General features: G+C 42.8%; 1 protein-coding gene across 1 annotated transcript in view; it reads right to left on the bottom strand.

Moving 5' to 3' along the window:
• Nucleotides 1–22,156, bottom strand: part of LOC126423034 (uncharacterized) — a 130,170-nt gene that overhangs the window by 98,467 nt on the left and 9,547 nt on the right. Inside the window, exon 2 of the mRNA XM_050087250.1 lies at nt 18,087–18,291. Coding sequence (XP_049943207.1) covers nt 18,087–18,291 — 205 coding nt within the window. The remainder of the gene's footprint in view (nt 1–18,086; nt 18,292–22,156) is intronic.

Below are 22,156 nucleotides of genomic sequence, written 5' to 3'. Positions count from 1 at the left end.
TAGCTACCAACTGATGCCCATTTTTATTATTCACTCTACTGTCATTTGTAAACTCAATAACACTGTTCACGAAATTTCATCTTTCAACTGTTTCTCACTGATGGTACATTTTGATGTTTCGACGTGTTGAAGACTGTGATACTGTCCAGATTGTATCCTTTTACTTTCACTGAATTCGGAGGTACTAGTTTTCTGATTTTAAGTGCCCCATGGTAATAATGGTGAAACTTGTTTCTTCTGCCGTTTATCAAGTCAGCCGGCCGGAGAGGCCGTGTGGTTCTAGGCGCTACAGTCTGGAACCGAGCGACCGCTACGGTCGCAGGTTCGAATCCTGCCTTGGGCATGGATGTGTGTGATGTCCTCAGGTTAGTTAGCGTTAATTAGTTCTAAGTTCTAGGCGTCTGATGACCTCAGAAGTTAAGTCGCATAGTGCTCAGAGCCATTTGAACAATTTTTTATCAAGTCACCGACTTTAAAGGAGATAGTCCATACGATTTTGTCATATCCTCATCGCTTCTTCATTGTCTCAAATGCGGTTTCCAAACGATCGTCTTGCGTAATGTCATCTTTTTGTGGAAATTTAGTGCATTCATGGACTATATCGTCCGGCTTCTTGCCAAAGAGAACAGTACATGGGGGTTATCCCATTGAATCATGACCTGAGCTGTTCATCACAGTTACAGAATCAATCGATCAATCCATTTAGCGTGTTTCTTGCCGCAATAGGCACGGAACAAACGTCTCAACTCCCGCATAGGGCGGTCAGAAGTGTTGGAAGCGGGTGTATGAGCTGCTGTAGCAACGTGTCTAATCCTCTCATCATGCATAAAATCTTTCCACTTATACTAATGGAATTATCGGTCTTTATCAGATAGAACGCACTCTGGTTAAACTGTACTCACGAAGTATTCTTCTCTCAGTTTCTTGATTATAATTTTGCTGTTGGCTTTTCTCACAGGGAAAAGGTGCACAAATTTTGAAAAAAAAAAATAAATGAAATTCCATTTAGATCGATGCAGGGGTCCGCAGAGGTCAAGGGCAAAGATTTCTTCGCTTTTTTGCGCTATTATACTCTGCATAAATCCTATATGCTGTACAGCAGATACTTTAGTTTTCTGCCACAGTAAGCAAGACTTCAGTGTTGAGCGGACTTTCCTAGCCATATTGTCGAAAATAACATTTTGCTGTAACTTCAACATGCACTTACGAGGCCCAAAATGAGCATAGCTCACATCCACATATTGTCTAAAACATGTTTAGGTATCCAAAACCTCCGTTCATCTGAATTAACATTTTTCATTTCCTATAAAATTCCTTCCCGTTTTAAATAACACTGACGCATTTTATCGCCACCTCCAGCATTCGGACCATCATATTTCTCCTTCACTATTTTAAGTGTTTCGTCGGCATCGTGTTCATGTTTCTTGTTTATCAGTACTTTCCGTGTGGAACGTTCACTTTCCAATCCGATCACAAATTAGATCTTCACGTTTTTCTGCCGCGGGTGTACAACATTAACAAATTCATGTCCTTCAGCTAACCTTAACAGCGTATCCGGTGCAGACTTTTGGGTTCCTGGTACGTGCTGTATTTGTAAACTATATTGCTGAAGAACCAACGCCCAGTGGATGAGGCTGTCTTGCATCAGTTTACAATTAAGTAAAAACGACAACGCTTCCTGATCTGTCACTACTACTGTGTGTCTTCCAAACAAGTAAAAGGGAAGCTTTTCATAACTCCACGCGACAGCGTGAGCTTGTTTTTCTATGAGAGTATATTTTCTCTCACAGTTAGTGAGAGCACGGCTCGCGAATGTATTTGTGTGATAATTACTCGGTTAGTTTGTATTAGCTGATATAATTCTGCGCCTACAGCATAATCGCTTGAATCTTTCTTGTTTAGATCAGGGTGGTGCAGTATTGGTGCTTCATATAGTTGTTTTTTACTTTTTTAATCCGAACGCGTCTTGTTGTTCCTTAACACAATTCCAAATTGTATCTTTCTTTAATAGTTACATGAAGACTGGAGAAGATAAATAAAATATTGGCAGGAAACGCTGATAGAAATTACAGAAACCGATTAAAGATTTCAGCTGCTCGCGGCATTTCGGTAGCGGAAAATTCCTCACTGTGTCCATTTTTACCGGATCCTTTTCAGTTCCGCTCGTCGAAAGACTGAGAAACTTAATCTGTGCTTTGACGAATTCTGATTTTTGCAAGTTAATGGTAACTCCAGCTCTTCTAAAAGCGTCAAGTACTCGACAAAGTATATCCAGATCTTCTTTCCAGGTGGCAGAACTAATTAAAATATCGTCAACGTAGATCGTCCAATGCTTCAATAAATCTTCTCTCAACACTTTATCAAGCGTTCGCATAAAATGTGCTGAAGATTTGACCAAACGGAACGGTATCCTGTGAAATTGGTATTATCTTCCGCTGTACAGGAATACAGCAAAATTTTCTATCGTCTTCGTCTAAGAGTAGCTGCCAATAACTGCTAGAAGAGAGCACTGAATTATTTGGTTATTCAGCATTCTCGTGATTTCTTTATAAACGGCTTTCCTCCTGGCTAACGTTACTGCATGTGATTTGCTGCGGAACGGCTCATGGCCCCTCACTTTAAGTCTGCAAGCAGGTAATTTTGAAAAAAAAAGTTGGCATAAAATTTCAGCACTTCAGACAGTACTTCCTGCTTCGTTTCAAATAATTTTATTAATGATAGAATCTTGATTTGCATATTACTTATAGCGTTCTCATCATCATTCTTCACCTGCAGTTCAACGCTGCTCCCAGAACGATTATAACATTTACCATTTCATTTTCTCCTCGTAAACGCAATAACCTTATCATGACTCAAGCAGCGCTGCTAACATCTTCAATTATTAATCCTTTAAACAAAAACTTCTTCTCTCCATTGTTCGTATTAATCCACATACAACTTTCCTCAATACCAATACTACACTTCATTTCCGTTAGCCACTCTGTTCCGAAGAGTAATCAAACATTGGGAGCACCAAGGATTAGTATGTTCGTATTCACCCTCTTTAACCTGAAATTTCAATAAGGCCTGTCCTTTAATTGGTTTGCTTCTATTACCGACTGCCCTGGAATACGTACGCCATTAACATGGAACGTCGGGAAAGTCATCCTATCACTTAACTGTGAAAATAACCTTTCTGAAATAGCGCTCCTTTCACTCGCTGAATCTATTAGATCTTCTAAAATTATACTACAAGTGTCGAGTTCAACAAAAGGCACTGAAATTTCTTTTTCTGTTTATTCCTTTTCCCGGTAAAAATATTCTTGTACCGCATCAACGTGTTCACACTGAATAGCATTCATCATAATTTCTGACCCTTGTGTCATAATTACTTCTTCAAGCCTCCGGTCTATTCGGCGATTAAATCTGCTTGGTCGTCCGTGCCCTTGGAATTCCCCTCGCAGCAAGCCATTATTTCGACTCTGATAATTACTGTTGTTATTACTTTCTCGCTGTTCTCGATCCGTGTTAAGTGCTTCCATGGGGTCGGTTAACAATGATGTTCATTTTTAATTGCGACGTAAGCACTAGTTTCTCTCGAACTGCGAACGGTAATTTCTGTACGAAGTCCGCCTTCTTAGCTGAGCGGTAGCGTGATCGCCTTCCGTGCAAGCGGGCCCGGGTTCGATTCCCGGCCTGGTTGGAGAGTTTCTCCGCTCGTGGACTGTGTGTTGTGTTGTCAACATTTCATCCTCATCACCGGTGCGCAAGTCGCCCAGTGTTGCGTCGAATGAGATAACACTTGCACTTCCCAGGATAACGTAAAGTGCCCTCCGCCACACACCGTTGGGTGGCTTGCGGAGTATCAATGTAGATGTAGATGTAGATGTAGATGGGGTCTCCCGGCCAACGATGCCATACGCTCATATCCATATATCCATTTTTTTTCTGTACGAAAATAAGCTTCGACTCTTCTTTCTTGACCGAATCGTCTAAATATGCATTATCGTTCCAGTACTTCTGTATATGCTAGCGCGTGATACCGTGATGTATGCATATTGGAGGGGGGGGGGGGGACTAAAAATTTTTGATTTAGTGTCCCACTGCTTCCCTGTAGACTAGTACTTATTTAAAAACGCTGACTCAAATCTTCATACTTGTGGTGATTTTCGGACTCTCAGATACCCCACACATGCACTTCCCTTTCATGTGACTGACGCACTTCGGAAATGCGTGTTTAAATTTATTAATAAAGGCAACAGCATCAATATCTTGTTTCGGATCATAGTTCTAGAAATTTCGGGTGCTCAGTCCATTGTCAAGAATTACATGCGTCCCGCCAACATTGTAACTATCCGCTTCGTGTAACGCAGCATTGATTTCATTACACATATTCTGTTTACTGTGTCCGACTTTTCGCCACAACCAGTATTTATGTTACGGTTTTTGTCTAGTTCATTATTCAATTCGTTGCACTGCGTCCGTAAGCCGTTAACCATTATACTCATTGATTCTTTCTCGCTCGTATTCTTGCTTTTATTGATTCCGTCATTTTGCTCCCATATTTTCTCATGAGGTTTACTAACCACTTCGGTTATTTGCCTGTATTTTTCATCAGCTTGTGTCTGAAATTCTAGGATTTTCGTTTCGATTTCTTCGTATTTGACCTCACATTTCTCTCTGAGTTTGTCATCGAACTTCCTAGCAAGTTCGTTTCGCCAATTATTTACAGTACCTGTTAATGTGTTCAATTTAGTTGAATTTTTTTTGTTTTCCTCCCTCAATTTTTTTTGTTCCCAAATAGATTCTAATTGCCTTTGCGATTGTTTGTTTTTGTCATCCATGATTAATTCTATTTTTCCTAATAACTCAGTAAAGCGGTTCCCGTTTGTTGAGTAGCTAACGACGTTGAACTGCGCTTGGGCAGATCAAGGCTAAAAATGCCACTCTCTTCTGTAAACTCGGCTGTGGTATTTTCTAGCACACTACTCTGTTCTCCGTTTACTGAACCGTTAAACTCTCCTTCCTCATTTACAACACTATCGTTCTGCTCTGTGTTTGCCATGTTAACGATGTTATCAGCTGTCACTGTTTGTTATAAGTTAACGAACACGTGAAATTAAAGAAGTTCTTCCACACGATTAAATGTTATTAACACTGTTACTGTTTCTTTCTCAGGTATTTCTACACAACACTGACTCTAATTCCACTCGAAGACCTGCTGTGCTGAATCTTTGCGAATGTCTTGTCCGTCGTATCCAAAGTTGAGTTGGAATCAAAGCTCGAACACGCGGCGCCGTATGCAGCGCCACTCCCCGATTCTATGCACCAAACACACTCGTTTTTTCTCAAAGGTGGCTTGCATTTAATGCATTTAGATTGGAAATGCTGCTTTCTTAATGTTAACTTTACTGATCACTGTAAGTAATGCTGGGTGATATACTGTTGAAATTCGCGAGTTTTACTGTACAACATTTATTTCGTTAAGCACACTAGTATTTGTATTAAGAGACACAGTTAAGGAACACTTCAAACAAACTGTGCACAATAACCGTATGCACGACATATCGTCAGCTCTGCCTGTACGGTACTGCTTCCAATGACCGACTATCGGCTCTGCCTGAACGCTACTGCCTCGAAGCTCTATCGCTCCACAATTGCCGTTGTACTTTCTTGCCTGCGTATAATCGATCCAAAGACCGTACGTAAAGGGTATTGTACAGTGATCTCGGTACTACCAAGATATTCAACTTCAGCTGTCTGATCACGCCGGACATAGATGCTCATATTTCGTTTCTTGCCAAACTACAACATGACAGCTAGGAAATGTCACTAGAACACGAAAAGTAAATTTCCGCTTCCACATCAGCCTATTACATCACATGTTGAGATACAGTCCAAAACAAGAAATCAGTCAGCAATTCTTTGTCACGTAATGACCGATGTAAATCTTCTTTACCAAATTACAATGTGGTGAACGACGTAGAGCACATGAATCTGCAGACGCGCTGCAGAACTGTACTCAGAGACCAGGCTTCTACATTTAGGTTGCATAGAGGTCGCTGGGATTGGATCCATTCAACAAGGTAATTTCAACACATAACACTGAGTAAGAAACTGTTGTTACTGTATCTGTTCTATTTGTGAAGGGTGCAAGGGGTGAACGTCTGTCGAAGAACGTCTGTCTAACAACGTCTGTATGAGCTCCAACATCTTAGATTTTCTTGTCGTGATTATTTCACGAGATATGTATTGAAACAAGCAATACGTTGCATGGGGGCTTAATTAAATATAAGATTGAAAATATTTTTTAGTTTTTAGTAGCTGTATGTCCGATTACGCTGTATCGTAAACGGCTGGCCCTGACTAGTTTTATTACGCTATCTGACTGCATAGAACAACGACAAAGAATGAAATGAAATTTTCGTTAACACAAATAATTAATTAAGTCCCCAGCAACTATAAAATCTACAAAACCAATACGCACAAGTGTAGCTGTTCTGTATGTGGTAGTATGACTCAACGCACATCTGGCACGGTTCTTCTTCAACAAGACAAGAATTTTAAATACCAATTATACTGACGTGATAAAAGAAAATTAGAAAAACTATAATTACGCAAGAAAACCAGAATTACACTCTAATACAAGAACACAAGCCAAATGCTTTGTTGACTGAACCTGTAATGATGCATTATTTAAAACATGGAAATAATGAAAAAACACGCAATATTTTACCTTCATATATATATTGACGAAAAGCACTCTGATCGTTACAATATCTTCATTAGAATAACATCTGCTATCTCTCCCATCAAATAACTGCATAAAATATGGAACAATCACTCCCTACTATCACATATCCACTCCGACTTCACGACAAGCAGTGGCCATCACAACTTCTCGGCAAGAACTGACTGCCGCTACCTCTCAATAATCACTGTCTGCTACAACATCTCAACACAGACAACCACGAGACCTCGACAGGTACTGACTTCTACGAGTTCTTAACAGGCACTGACATCTACGAGTTCTTAACAGGCACTGACTACTACGAGCTCTCTCCAAGCACTGTGGAGGCGGCTTAATAATACTCTTTGGCGCAATCTCTGGCGCAGTGGCTCAGTGTAGCCACCTTTCAACGTTTTCTGACGTTTCTTAGAATATCGCTATCGTAGTTTCAACAGTAAAACCTCTCCCGTAGTTTCTACCATTCGAGTTTGTCCAACATCTTCCTAACGCTCCCGTGGTGAAGCGTGGCCCTTCTTCATTGGATCTTCTCTATTTCTTCTATTATTCTAAAAAATTGCTAAGAGTTCCATAATAGTGAAAAATAATAAAAAAATCGGTCTTAAAAACAACTGTTTTGTAAGTCATGTGTTTCGTGGATGAAATAATTGCCATAGGATTCTGTTAGTGAAGCTCAGCCTGGCGTCCGATTTCTCTACAGTCAGCTTGATGTGGTCAGTCCAATATAGGTCGCTCCAGGTGGTTAATTATACGTATGATTTTTACAGTATACGGTATTTCATTGCCAAATCCTCAATCAAAAATTCGAAGTGGTCCCATACTCAGAGAATGAGTGTAGCTCCGCACCTGACAATTACCATGTCCCCCCATACATTTATGCCTAAAGAACGCACATTGGAATAAGACAATGAATAGCGCCACATTTTAATACAATTATTTTGGTGTTGCAACAAAATGTTAATGAAATACTTTTTGCGTATTAACTCAGGCAGCGAAAGCATAAGCTCAAAGTTCGTCACAATTTAGACCTGATACAAAACGGGGAAAATACCTAATCGCATTACAGTAAATACGGATGAAATGTGCGTGATTGTTGCCTACTGCCATGAATCTATTTTCAACAGTTACATTGCGATTTAAACATCACTTCCATTATTTCATGCATTTATATCGGTATACAGAGCAATCGGATGTGACAGAGATGGCGTAGGCATCAGCGAAATTTTGTTATTGTTCTCTTGGTACTCGTTACATAACTACTTACCACGTCAGTCCAAAAACTTCCAAGACTCGTTTGATAAAAATCAGAGAAACGTTAAGCTTGTGGTTCTAATGCTTCAGATGTTTTTACATATCCTCCTCATACTTGAGCACAATGCACTGAACGTTCCTACAACCACGTCAAACTGTCAGAAAGTCCGCCTGTGGGATGTTGTTCATCTTACGCGTCACATTTTCTTGACCGTTGGTTTTAACGTTAGGGTGTTGACCCTTCCTGAGAATTCCTTTACTTTGGCGTTATGTGGTAGGTTCGTCTTGATAGCACCAAGTTTCGTAGCCCGTGATGACATTTACAAGGTAAGAACTGTCCGCGTTTTGTATTTCAATTAAGTCGCGGCAGGTCTCCATACGTTTTTGTTTTTGTTCACCAGTCATAGTACGAGTGGAAAACTTTTCACATTGCTTTCTCTTTTTCAGAACAGTCTGGAGGATGTCTCGAACATTTAATTTAGAAACGTTATTTCATAGTATCCACTAAAAGATGTATACAACTGATTGGTCGAGTTCACATCTGTTGTTTACACTCGTTAGTTCGAGCTGCCACCGAAATTATTGCGCTTAGCTAGCTTTACGACGTGAATGAAATCACTCTCGCAAAATTTTCGACGTATGATGCACTTCAGTTGTCCATTTTAACTGAGGAATGCCGTGTGGTCACCTAATTATTTGTTTATCACCAACACAAATTCATCAAAAGTTGGCAGTGGTTCATGAAGAGCCCACGCCTACATTTGCAACTGTTAGGAACTTTGAATTCGGTAGTGATGTGTATCTTGATCAGTAATGACTTGCATATCCCTATCAGTAGTGAAGTGCATATCTGAACATGATTCACGTGAAAAGCGCCCTAAAACTGCACATCGATAAAGTGTATAATGAGCTACTGAGTTACCGATCAATAGAAAGGTTGTAATACCTTACGCCACAGTTATATTGTATGAGAAAATGGATGCATTATAAACGAGAAAACTCTGTGCTAGATAGGAGCTACGATTGTTGAATGCTGATGAGCAGATCACGCGAAAACGGCTGAAGCCGAATGAAGACTTAACGACACCCAGAAGTAGATGGATATTTGGCACTCTTTTTCCATAATTTGGCTTACACTTGTTTGTATATAATGCAATGACCAAAGAAATGAGCACATCGTAAATAATTTAAAGCTCAACGCGTTTGTTTCGTGAACCATTATTTCATATCTTGGGATTCTCAAGGTAATAGCATTCCTACTGTGCTTATTCCATTACACATTCATTACACTGATTGATGCATAAAATGTAAATAATAACTCCTATTGATAAGATAGTGAAATAAGTGAACTGCTATATTTGCCTCCAAGAATTAGTCCGATTCTGTTGCAACAACAGCCTGCCACTGGTCTCCGCTTCTCATGGCAGTCATCAAAAAGCAGTGGCACTCGCACACCTTGAAACGCACCAAGGTGGAATATCTCCACTTTCCCCGACACCACTCATAATAAAAGTGCTATTGTTTGGTTTCTCTCTCTTCTTATTTTTATACATCTAATACATACACCACAGACGCACAAAATATCAATGTTTTTTTATTAGCCCATAATATTTTAAATTTTGGTCTTCAGAGTATAATTAGCGTGTGTTTCATGATAAAGTAGAAATTCATGTAGAAAAAATTTATTTAAAGAAATATTCATTATTGAAGGCTCATGAAAACCACATGCACAAGTCTGACAGCACTAACAAGTGTTTGTTTTATAATTGACTTACATCAATTGTAATACTTGTAACTGTACTACGTAAAGAACATTTTGACTTGTCCCTGAATTTTATAATCAAGGTAATATAACTACTCAAAAACATTGTCGAATAGTTATTAAAACGTTGGAATACAAATCTCCTTAAAAAATTCAGTATTACAGTCCTATATCCCCAAATTTTCCTTATACAAAAATGTGTACTTTGACTATGAAAGTATGTTAGTGAAAAAATTCAAATACACTCCTGGAAATTGAAATTAGAACACCGTGAATTCATTGTTCCAGGAAGGGGAAACTTTATTGACACATTCCTGGGGTCAGATACATCACATGATCACACTGACGGAACCACAGGCACATAGACACAGGCAACAGAGCATGCACAATGTCGCCACTAGTACAGTGTATATCCACCTTTCGCAGCAATGCAGGCTGCTATTCTCCCATGGAGACGATCGTAGAGATGCTGGATGTAGTCCTGTGGAACGGCTTGCCATGCCATTTCCACCTGGCGCCTCAGTTGGACCAGCGTTCGTGCTGGACGTGCAGACCGCGTGAGACGACGCTTCATCCAGTCCCAAACATGCTCGATGGGGGACAGATCCGGAGATCTTGCTGGCCAGGGTAGTTGACTTACACCTTCTAGAGCACGTTGGGTGGCACGGGATACATGCGGACGTGCATTGTCCTGTTGGAACAGCAAGTTCCCTTGCCGGTCTAGGAATGGTAGAACGATGGGTTCGATGACGGTTTGGATGTACCGTGCACTATTCAGTGTCCCCTCGACGATCACCAGTGGTGTACGGCCAGTGTAGGAGATCGCTCCCCACACCATGATGCCGGGTGTTGGCCCTGTGTGCCTCGGTCGTATGCAGTCCTGATTGTGGCGCTCACCTGCACGGCGCCAAACACGCATACGACCATCATTGGCACCAAGGCAGAAGCGACTCTCATCGCTGAAGACGACACGTCTCCATTCGTCCCTCCATTCACGCCTGTCGCGACACCACTGGAGGCGGGCTGCACGATGTTGGGGCGTGAGCGGAAGACGGCCTAACGGTGTGCGGGACCGTAGCCCAGCTTCATGGAGACGGTTGCGAATGGTCCTCGCCGATACCCCAGGAGCAACAGTGTCCCTAATTTGCTGGGAAGTGGCGGTGCGGTCCCCTACGGCACTGCGTAGGATCCTACGGTCTTGGCGTGCATCCGTGCGTCGCTGCGGTCCGGTCCCAGGTCGACGGGCACGTGCACCTTCCGCCGACCACTGGCGACAACATCGATGTACTGTGGAGACCTCGCGCCCCACGTGTTGAGCAATTCGGCGGTACGTCCACCCGGCGTCTCGCATGCCCACTATACGCCCTCGCTCAAAGTCCGTCAACTGCACATACGGTTCACGTCCACGCTGTTGCGGCATGGTACCAGTGTTAAAGACTGCGATGGAGCTCCGTATGCCACGGCAAACTGGCTGACACTGACGGCGGCGGTGCACAAATGCTGCGCAGCTAGCGCCATTCGATGGCCAACACCGCGGTTCCTGGTGTGTCCGCTGTGCCGTGCGTGTGATCATTGCTTGTACAGCCCTCTCGCAGTGTCCGGAGCAAGTATGGTGGGTCTGACACACCAGTGTCAATGTGTTCTTTTTTCCATTTCCAGGAGTGTATAATATTTCGGAGAATGAGATTTTCGCTCTACAGCGGAGTGTGCGCTGATATGAAACTACCTGGCAGATTAAAACTGTGTGCCAGACCGAGACTCGAACTCGGGATCTTTGCCTTTCGCGAGCAAGTGCTCTACCATCATTTCTTTTTTTTTTAATCTCGTTTTGTTCACTTTTGTTCGTTGCATCTGCTCGAGGCGAACGACGTAAGATATCTGTTTATATTAGTTGTTGATCGATTAACTCAGTTCTTTTATTACAGAGGGCAGCTAACCCTCTGACCAAACACGCTGAGCTATCGTGCCGGCGTCCATCTGAGCTACCCAAGCACGACACTCACGCCGCGTCCTCGCAGCTTCACTTCTGCCAGCACCTCGTCTCGTACTTTCCAAATTTTACAAAAGTGCTCCTGCGAAACTTGTAGAACTAGCACTCCTGAAAGAAAGGATATTGCGGAGACATGGCTTAGCCACACCCTGAGGGATGTTTCCATAATAAGATTTTCACTATGCAGCGGATTTTGCGCTGATATGAAACTACCTGGCAGATCAAAACTGTGTTACAACTGTGCTACAGCCTTTCTTTCAGGGTTGCTAGTTCTGAAAGGTTCGCAGGAGAACTTCTGTAAATTTTGGAAAGTCGGAGACGAGTTACTGGCACAAGTGAAGCTGTGAGGACGGGGCGTGAGTCGTGCTTCGGTAGCTCAGATGGTTGCGGGCACGGTAGCTCAGCGTGTTCGGTCAGAGAGCTGCTCGCCCTCTGTAATAAAAAAAACTGAGTAAAGGAATCAACGATCAACTTGAATGGATGTCTTGTGCCGTCTGCCCAGACCAAACGCAACGAATAATAGCGAAGAAAATGAAAAAAAAAATGTTAGAGCACTTGCCCGCGAAAGGCAAAGGTCCGGTGTTCGAGTCTCGGTCGGGCACACAGTTGTAACCTGCCAGGCAGTTTCATAATATTTTGGGTTATGGATGTTTCTTGCGGGGTTTATTAACTCGCGGAGGGCAAAGTGAGTGCCTAAGAGTCTGCTCATAATTTAAAGATTGTACTGTATTCTAACGAAATAAAAGTTGGTGCATGTGATGCGCATATACAGACGAAACAAATGATTAAAATTTTAGAAAAACTGGATGATTCATTAAAGAGTAAGAGTTACAAAAATTGAGCAAGTCAATAACGCGTTAGTCGACCTCTAGCCCTTGTGTAAACCGATACACGACTTGGCATTGACTGATAGAGTGGTTTCGTGCCAAATTCTGTCCAGTTTCCGCATTATATCCACAGTATCCAGAGCTGGTTGCCTACGCAGAGATCTGGTAACATTGCTGGCCAAGGCAGGGCGTGGCAAGCACGAAGAGAGGCAGCAGAAACTCTCGACGTATGCGGATGGGCAGTACCTTGCTGAAATGTAAACCCATGATGGTTTGCCGTGAAGAGGAACAAAGCAGGGCGTAGAATATCGTCGACGGAGGTGGCGCGAATGAGAAACAAAGGGATCCTGCTATGAAAAGAAATAGCACACCAGACCGTCACCCCTGGTTGTCGAGCCTTATGGCGGGCGACAGTCTGGTTGGTATCCCACCGTTGCTGGGAGCTTCTCCAGACACGTCTTCGCTGTTTATCGGGGTTCAGTTCGAAGCGGGACTCATCACTGGAGACAATTCTACTCCAGTTAATGAGGTTCCAGGCCGAGGATGTGTCTGGAGACGCCCCGGACAGTGGTGGGGTGCCAAACTGATTGTCGCCCGCCATACGCCCCGACAACCAGGAGTGATGGTTTGGAATGCCATTTCATTTCATAGAAGGACCCTTTTGGTTGTCATAAGTTGTACTATTCCAGCACAGCGGGACGTTGGCGATATTCTACACCCCGATTTGTTCTTCTTCACGGCAAACTAGCCCGGTCTTAAATTTCAGCAACGTAATCCCAACCTACACACGGCGAGAGATTGTACTGCTTGTCTTTAAGCTTGTCAAGCCATACCTCGGCCAGTAAAGTCTGCGAGTCTCACCCCAGTGGAGAACGTTTGGAGCCTTAAGGCTAGGGCCTTCAACCATCTCGCAATTTTGAAGATCTAACGCTCCAATTGGACATAATTTAGCACGATATTCCTCAGGAGGACATCCAAGAACTCTATAAATCAGTGGGACGCCGAATAACTGCTTGAATAATGACCACAGGTGAACCAACGTGTTATTCACTTGCTCAATTTGTGAAACTCTTTTTCCTGAATAAATCATTCAGTTTTTCTGAACCTTTGTGGGTACATGTAAATCACATCTATCGAATTCCCTCCCATTCGGATAACTCCTTCATTGTACTCCGTTTTTTCTGAGTATACTATTGGTTGAACAAAACAAATTAATTCCCTCATGTACAAAGATGTTAAACCGGAGATCCAAAACCATTATGAACATCTACCGACTAGCGTGGTGATAGATCTATGGAACGCAGTACATCAGCCGCTGCTGCGTGACATGGATTCGACAAGTCCTTTGTAGACTTCCGAAGGTATTTGGCCCTCAATGACTATGCAGTTCCCGTAGCGTCCCAGACGTGTTCCAGAGAAGACGAACTTGGTGGCCAAGTCATCCTCGTGATTTCACTATTATGCTCTTGAAACCAGTCCAACGTGACTCTGCCCCTGCGTAATGGACAGTTACCGTGCTGAAAGGTGTCATCAACGTCGGCTAAGACATCATGTGTGAAACGATGTAGGTTGTCTACAGTAGCGTTGACATAGATGACCGCTGTTCAAATGTTCAAATGTGTTTGAAATATTATGGGACTTAACTGCTAAGGTCATCAGTCTCTAAGCTTACACACTACTTAACCTAAACTATCCTAAGGACAAACACACACACCCATGCCCGAGGGAGGACTCGAACCTCCGCCGGGACCAGCCGCACAGAGCTGACCGCTGTCATGGTGCCTATGACTACTACTTCAAGTCCTACAGAAGTTCAGGTGAATGTCTTCCATGTCAAAGCATAATACTGATGGTGTGCTGCATGTTTTGAGCAGCTGTTCACTTGGGTGACATAATACTGAACACGAAATAGCCCTGGAGTAGCAAGAAACGTGATTCATCCGACCAGGCAACATTGATCTGCAAGTCAGTTTCAATTACCCAATAGTATCCACTCTAATCGTAACTGACGCTGTCGTTGGATCAACATGGGAACACATGGATATCGTCTGCTGCAGAGAAGCACGCTCAACTATGTGCAACGAAGGGTGTGCTGCGCAACCCTTTTGATGCACCATCTTTGTTCTTCGTCGTCTGATTTTGCCACGAGTCGGCTCCTATCCTCCTATACAAAGTTGCCCACCATCGGGTCTCCTTGCTCTGACATGAAGCGTGGACGTCCAACATCTTGTCGTCTATTCGTGGTTTCACCGTTCTTCAACCTCTTTCAATAGATGCTCACGACAGAAGCACACAAACAGCCGACTAACTTCGCCGTTTCTGAAATGTTCGTTCCCAGGCGGCGGGTCATAACAGTCTGCCCTTTGAGAAAATCATTAGTGGATTTCCTCATTTGCGGCCCGTATCGTCGCTTGAATTATTCCTCATTCGTCTCTCATATACTTTCCTTAGCGCGTCACTTGCTCACAATGCCACCAGGATACATTTAGTCTCGTGGTGGACAGCGGTTGCCATGTTTTGCTTCATCAGTGTGCAATTCCCGTCTCCTATATTGTTCAAGAACGTGCAGTGCCTGTGTATATTACACTTTACGAAATTATTCCCGCCTGAACGTACTCGGTGAGGGTTCGTTCAAGGTTACTGGAGTTCTCTGTGCTCAGATATAAACTGTCAGACCTCTTGAAACCTCCGTACAGTTCTGATATATGTAGTGACAACGGATTTTCAGTGTATCGCCCACTTCACTTACGTTCTGAGAACGCTTTCAGTTTGTTCACTGTCAAGTTCTCTTAACATGGGCTTTTAGCGTAGAATTTTTCATCACTTTAAGAATTTATGTGTTCTACAACATTTTCCATTTCCGGTTGTATTTTTTGGGTGGTCCTGGACTTAAGGACGTTTCTAAAATAAATCACTTTCTGCTGTATGTGGACTTTTACAGGAACACTACCGGTTTCGTTATTCAGATCACATCTTCAGGTGTATCTCTACAAGATGGGAAATCTACAATCTGTCCTAATAATCTCTGTCCCAGCCAGTATGAAATATTCACGCGTCAGTTAATCATTTAAGCCCTGATACGGGAGTGGGGGATGGGGACACTCAAGTTTCTCAAAATAAAATAGCGTGACCCGCAACAGGCAAGGCTTCATATTTCAAAACTGACCAGTTGAAAAACTGAAACGTTAAGTGGCCGTTTACCTAAAGTGAAAAGAGCAAAATAAGAACACAAGGAAATGTAAAAAGCCACGGCTAGCAACATAGAAAGCCCATGGTTAAGAACACTCATTTCCTTCCAGAAGCGGCCGACAGAAATCCTCCAACTACCTCGCCGTGCAGGGCCACACCGCTAGTCAATGTGTTCAGGAAGGTCACGCAGGGCACTAGCGCCACCGCACAGATAGCGGAGAAAGTTGCAAACATTTTCCCGGTACCCAAATATCATGGGAATGATTGACGCCCTCGTTGTACGCTACCACCATATAAACTTCCTGGTAGGAGGTGAGTTTTTTTAACCATTGCCTTTCACTATTGCTAGCTGGACCTATTTACGTCTTCTTGTTTTCTTATTTTGCTCTTTTGATTGTGGGTAAACGCGCTTTCGACATGTCAGTTTCTCAGCTGGTCAGTCTCAACTTTGACGGACTGCTTGTTGCAGGTAAGAGTACTTTGTTTTGAGAAGCCCGAGTCCCCCTCATTCCCGTATCAAGCCTCTTTGTTTTATTGACATGTGAGTGTTTCATGTTGGCCGAGGTGTAGTACAGATTATTAGGATAGGTATCTAAGGAGGACATCAAAAGCAGACTCGCTATGGCAAAAAAGGCATTTCTGGCCAAGAGAAGTCTACTAATATCAAATACCGGCCTTAATTTGAGGAAGAAATTTCTGAGGATGTACGTCTGGAGTACAGCATTGTATGGTAGTGAAACATGGACTGTGGGAAAACCGGAACAGAAAAGAATCGAAGCATTTGAGATGTGGTGCTATAGACGAATGTTGAAAATTAGGTGGACTGATAAGGTAAGGAATAAGGAGGTTCTACGCAGAATCGGAGAGGAAAGGAATATGTGGAAAACACTGATAAGGAGAAGGGACAGGATAGTAGGACATCTGCTAAGACATGTGGGAATGACTTCCATGGTACTAGAGGAAGCTGTAGAGGGCCAAAACTGTAGAGTAAGACAGAGATTGGAATACGTCAAGCAAATAATTGAGGACGTAGGTTGCAAGTGCTACTCTGAGATGCAGAGGTTAGCACAGGAAAGGAATTCGTGGCGGGCCGCATCAAACCAGTCAGTAGACTGATGACCAAAAAAAAAAATCTGTTTTTTATCATAATATCGACTGTACGTTTCCTGTAGGGAGATTTACACCTGAAGGTGTGATTTGGCATCACGAAACCTTTCGTGTTCCCGTAAAAAATATACGGCTTAAAGCTCAAATGGTGCAAATGGTTCTGAGCACTATGGGACTTAACTGCTGAGGTCATCAGTCCCCATAGAACTTACAACTACTTAAACCTAACTAACCTAAGGACATCACACACATCAATGCCCGAGGCAGGATTCAAACCTGCGACAGTAGCGGTCGCGCGGTTCCCGACTGTAGCACCTACAACCGCTCGGCCACCCTGGCCGGCCAGCTAAAAGTGGTTTATTTCAGAAACATCTTTAAACGTAGGCCTGGCCAAAAAGCACAATCGGAAATGGAAAATATTACACCAAGCGTAAGTATTTGTGGTGATGTTCACTACATATCAGACAGTGTATGATTAAACCTTCAGTCTGTTCGAAACTGATGTCCGCTATCAAGGCCAGTATGAGGTGTCAGGCTCGCAGGCGCAAATATATTGATATGGAAAGAAACTGTCTCTGAATGTCATTTGAGAATTACTTGTCATCATACAATGAAGGCTTTCACTACCGGATGTTTCAGTTGCCGAGAATTTTTCAGGGTTGTATGGTCGTGGTCCATGGAACTCTTCTATCCCTGACGTTTCATCCAAAGCTACGTTGGACATCTTCAGAGGTGCTCCTGGTTGTGCTGAGTCTTGCCGACTGACTGAGACGAAACGCCAGGGATAGAAGAGTTCCATGGACCACGGCCATACAACCCGGAAGAATTCTCGGCAGCCGAATTACTTGTCATGCCTATGCCAATTTATGAAGAAATTGGTTGGCACTTCCTCAGACGTGCTCTATGTTTAGTAAATCAGAGGACCAGACAGGACAGTCAAAGACATGTACATTCCTCAAGGGATTTCTGATGCGAACCGCAGTATGAGGTCTTGTGTTATTCGCCTGGAATACGACATTTTGTAACTAGCTCTTGAGGGATATCGCAATACGGTCTGCAGTTTTTGCTACGGATTAGAGAATAATCAACCTCCATTTCTGAAACATGGATTACCTCGGCTTCGATTGTTCTCGGCAGCAATCTGGTTTTAGGGATCGCCACTAGAGGTACAGAAACTCTTAACAGGTACCTGCAGCACACAAAACTGAAGACGATGAACGGAGAGAGATTTACCGGATCGTTCTCCCGTAATACTGTAGTGGGCGGCGTGCAGCGCCCACTGGATCGCAGAGACGGCGGCCGTGGCCGCCAGCAGCGAGGCCCACAGAGGTCCAGAGAAGGGCTGCACCACGGCCGACACGGCGCTGGGCAGCAGGCGCGGCACCAGGAAGCCGGTGCACACGTTCCCCCAGGGGAAGCCGATGTCCGCCACCGCAGCCTGCTTCACAAAAACAACTGCCTTGTCGCTTCCCCATCATACAGTACATAGCACACGTTGTACAGGGGGGAAGCGGCACACCACCGACAAAATTTTACTGTCGATATTTTCTGGATATTTCGCTATAAAGTGATAGTTGCCCGAGCAAAGTGGCGCAGTACTCGCATTCGGACGGTTCAAATCCGCGTTTGGCCATAATGACTCAGGTTTTCCGTGATTTCCCTAAATCGTTTCAGGCAAATGCCGGGGTGGTTCCTTTCAAACGGCACGGTCGGTTTTCTTCGCCAGCCTTCCCTAACCCGAGCTTGTATTCATTCTCAAGTGACCTCGCTGACGACAGGACGTTGAACTCTGATCACCTACTTCTCCTAAAAGTTGTCTGACATATTCACGAGGGGCAATAATAGTTCTCTTTCATGTGCCCTTAACCCTTTCACTGCTCCAGACGTATACATACATACACTAACCGTCACTTGCTATGAAAAATATCTACAGCGATCATATAGATATGAATAACGTTTACTACTAGGCCAGTGAGTCGGAGGTGATAGTTACACAACTATGCGGTCTAATTGTTGGAATACTGGGAATTACCCGAACGGCTCAGTGAATGCTGAATTCTATTTGGAGGTCACTGATATTGCAACATTACCTAGTTTGTGTGCTGCGCTTTACGTGTTATCGAATAAAATGACACAACTTTACGGTCCAAGATGAGCTGCTGAGTAGTCTAAATCAAGCGATGACGAGCACTTCACGTCCAGCCGAACCGATTATTGTTCGACAGAGTCTGTGGGTGCACCCATCACCAAAAATATTCAAAACATTTATAAACCAGCAAACGGCGAACCGCTAAATGCCGATCCAGATTTTGATGGTACCATCGCTTCTTCCACTGATTCCGAAGAGGAGACGTCTCTGTTAAAAGACACAAATCTGGTGATTTTACATGGAAAGACTGATTTGGACCCAAAAATACGTAATTTTGATAAAAGTCATTCCGGTTGCAAAATCGACAATTCAGATAATTCATTACTGTATGTGAATGCTTCCCAGTTTTTGTAGGCAAGATATTGCAAGATATGTACCTGAGCATTGTAATTTAAATTACGATCACCTTTGCGACGAGGCCAGTGAAAAATCAACATTGCGATGTTGCAAAAACACAAAAAGTGCTGAAACTGGCTGTTCACTACCATAAATTTTCGGATGACCATAATTTAAAAAAAAAAAAATACCGTTTCTGGAGGTACGATCCGTTACTGTCTACTCCAGTGGTTGCGGAAATCATGCCAAGAGATAGGTACCTGCTTTTACTAAGAACGTTCCACTTCGTTAATAACAACGTCAATCCTGAAGAGGACAAAATATGGAAAATAAGGCGATTGTCCATCATGTAAGAAAAGTATTTCCGTATTATTTATATGCCTGTTGTGCACTGAGGAAAGTTTAGTTCTCTACAAAGGTCGTGTCTTCTTCAGATAGTACATTCCATCTAAACGCCACAGATTTGGCGTAAAGGTTTTTGTGTTGTGTGAGTGTGAAACTGGATATATACTTGACTTTTTATTAATGTGGGTACAGCAACGGACGTAAAAAAAGAAACTGGTTTTGGTAGAAATACTGGAATACCTAGAAGCATTGTTCATGCTTTACTGGTACGCTGCCTTCGTAAAGATCATACACTGTATGTTGACGACTGATACATTAGCACTGCGTTATTTTATTAGCCGCATGACAGAATGATTAATGCTTGTGAACTGTAACGAAAACCCTTAAAGACTTCCCTGCTTTATCAAAATAAACTTAAACTTGGTGGGATCGAGTTTGTGGCCACAGATAAACTTCTCGCTCTCAAGAGGCAGGGGAAGTGGAGTTGCTTTCAACTCTTCATAAACACAATATAATAGCGACTGATAAAAGTGTAAAATGAAGTAAAAAGAAAACTATCTTTCATCGTAAGCAACACTGGAAATATGGAGGCCGTCCACAGAAACGACAGGATGCTAAGTTCAGCAGAATGTGTACGAAAAACTATGAAACGGTACAAAAAGTATTTTCTTTCATTTGGAGAATCTCTGAGAACGCGCAAGCGCTATGTAAAACTGAAACGGGAATAAATATTTCAGTATCTGATTTCCACCTGAAACTCTTCAAAGAGCAGCTAGAGATTCATCAGCGACTGCAAACAGATGGCCGTCGTGGAAAGAGATCGATTGATGGTGATAATCCCTTACGGTTAAGAGCGTCACGTTATCTCGCTAATCTCAGGATTATCAGAGGAGGACACCATCCAGAGAAAGTGTATTGTATGTGCAAAAAATCACAAACGAAGCGGCACTACATACTTCTGTATTAAATGTAATTCACTTTTATCTTTGAATTGTTGTTTCCAAAGACATCACACTTTGTAGTTTTATTAATGTAATAGCTTACGATTTTTTTATCCTATTAAAGTACCTTCTTGAAAAAAAAATGTTTCTGTAGAAAGATTAAAAAGAGAAACAACTTAACACGATAATACCGCAATTAGCGCTTTAATTTTTTCTCAATAATACCAGTAGACTGCTACAGTCGTATATACAAGGAGGTAACCCCAAAAAACAGAAATTATTCATTTTCAAATTGTTTACAAAACAATATGGTTCAAATGGCTCTAAGCATTATGGGACTTAACATCTGAGGTGATCAGTCCCCCAGATTTAGAACTACTTAAACCGAACTAACCTAAGGACAGCAAACACATCCATGCCCAAGGCAGGATTCCAACCTGCGACCGTAGCAGCAGCGCGGTTCCGGACTGAGGAGCCTAGAACTGCTCGGCCACAACGGCCGGCTACAAAACAATATTATGCCCTTCAAAGTACTCTCCATTATAAACAAAATATTTGTCCCACCGGTGCTTCCACGGCTCGAAACATTGCTTGTAGTCATTTTTTAGAAATGGCTGACAGCGCCTCCCAAGTTTCTTTCTTGACTTCTTTAAATGTTGTCAAATCGGTGCCCATTCATGCCCCTTTCCATGAGCGGAAATAAGAAAAAGTTGCACGGAGCCAGGTCGGGCGAGTAACGTGCATGGGACAGCGGAACCAAGCCATTTTTAGCCAAAAACTGTCTAACAGAGATGGCTGTGTATGTAGGTGCGTTGTCGTGGTGGAAGAACCAGTCTCCTGTCTGCCCAAATCTTCTGTTAAAATCCGCTGACACGAACTCCAAGAGAAGCCACTAATCTCTGACAGTTGATCAATTGTATGTCGACGGTCTGTGAGCACAAACTCTCGATTTTTGTCAATATTTTCGTCGACTCGGGCAGTTGATGGACTTAAAGAACGAGGTTTGTCGTCAAACGACATGTCGCCATTTTGAAATAGAGCAAACCACTCGTACACTTGAGTTTTTCCCGTAGCGTCATCTTGGTTTGCTGTTTTCAACATTAAAACAGTTTCAGCAACATTTTTAACGTGTAGAAAACAGAATTTTATACCAACACGTTGTTCACTTAAACATGCCATCATAAAAAACGAAACTAGAACAAAATAGCGCTAGCAAAAACAATCGCTACAGATGAACAGAACAAGGCAGGTCTGCAATACAGGCGACACTGAACTGGCAATGAGTTGCGCTATATACCCCTAGCGGTAGAAATGCGTACTACACAAGCTCCGCCCAAGACAATTTTATTCCGTATTTTTATTTATTTATTTATTTATTTATTTATTTATTTATTTATTTATTTTTTTGGATACCCCCTCCTATACGCACCACTTGAAAAATACGCGTAAACGGCAGGCGGTTATTCAGATTAAATGCTCAGTGAAAGGGCTAAATCACAGATGCTCTGCAAAGATATATTCTGTACTGAGCT

The sequence above is a fragment of the Schistocerca serialis genome, chromosome 1 (genome assembly GCF_023864345.2).
Source record: "Schistocerca serialis cubense isolate TAMUIC-IGC-003099 chromosome 1, iqSchSeri2.2, whole genome shotgun sequence".
In the NCBI taxonomy this organism is placed as follows: domain Eukaryota; kingdom Metazoa; phylum Arthropoda; class Insecta; order Orthoptera; family Acrididae; genus Schistocerca; species Schistocerca serialis.
Note: the sequence above shows the minus strand (reverse complement) of the source record. Positions and strands in the feature narration are given on the sequence as shown.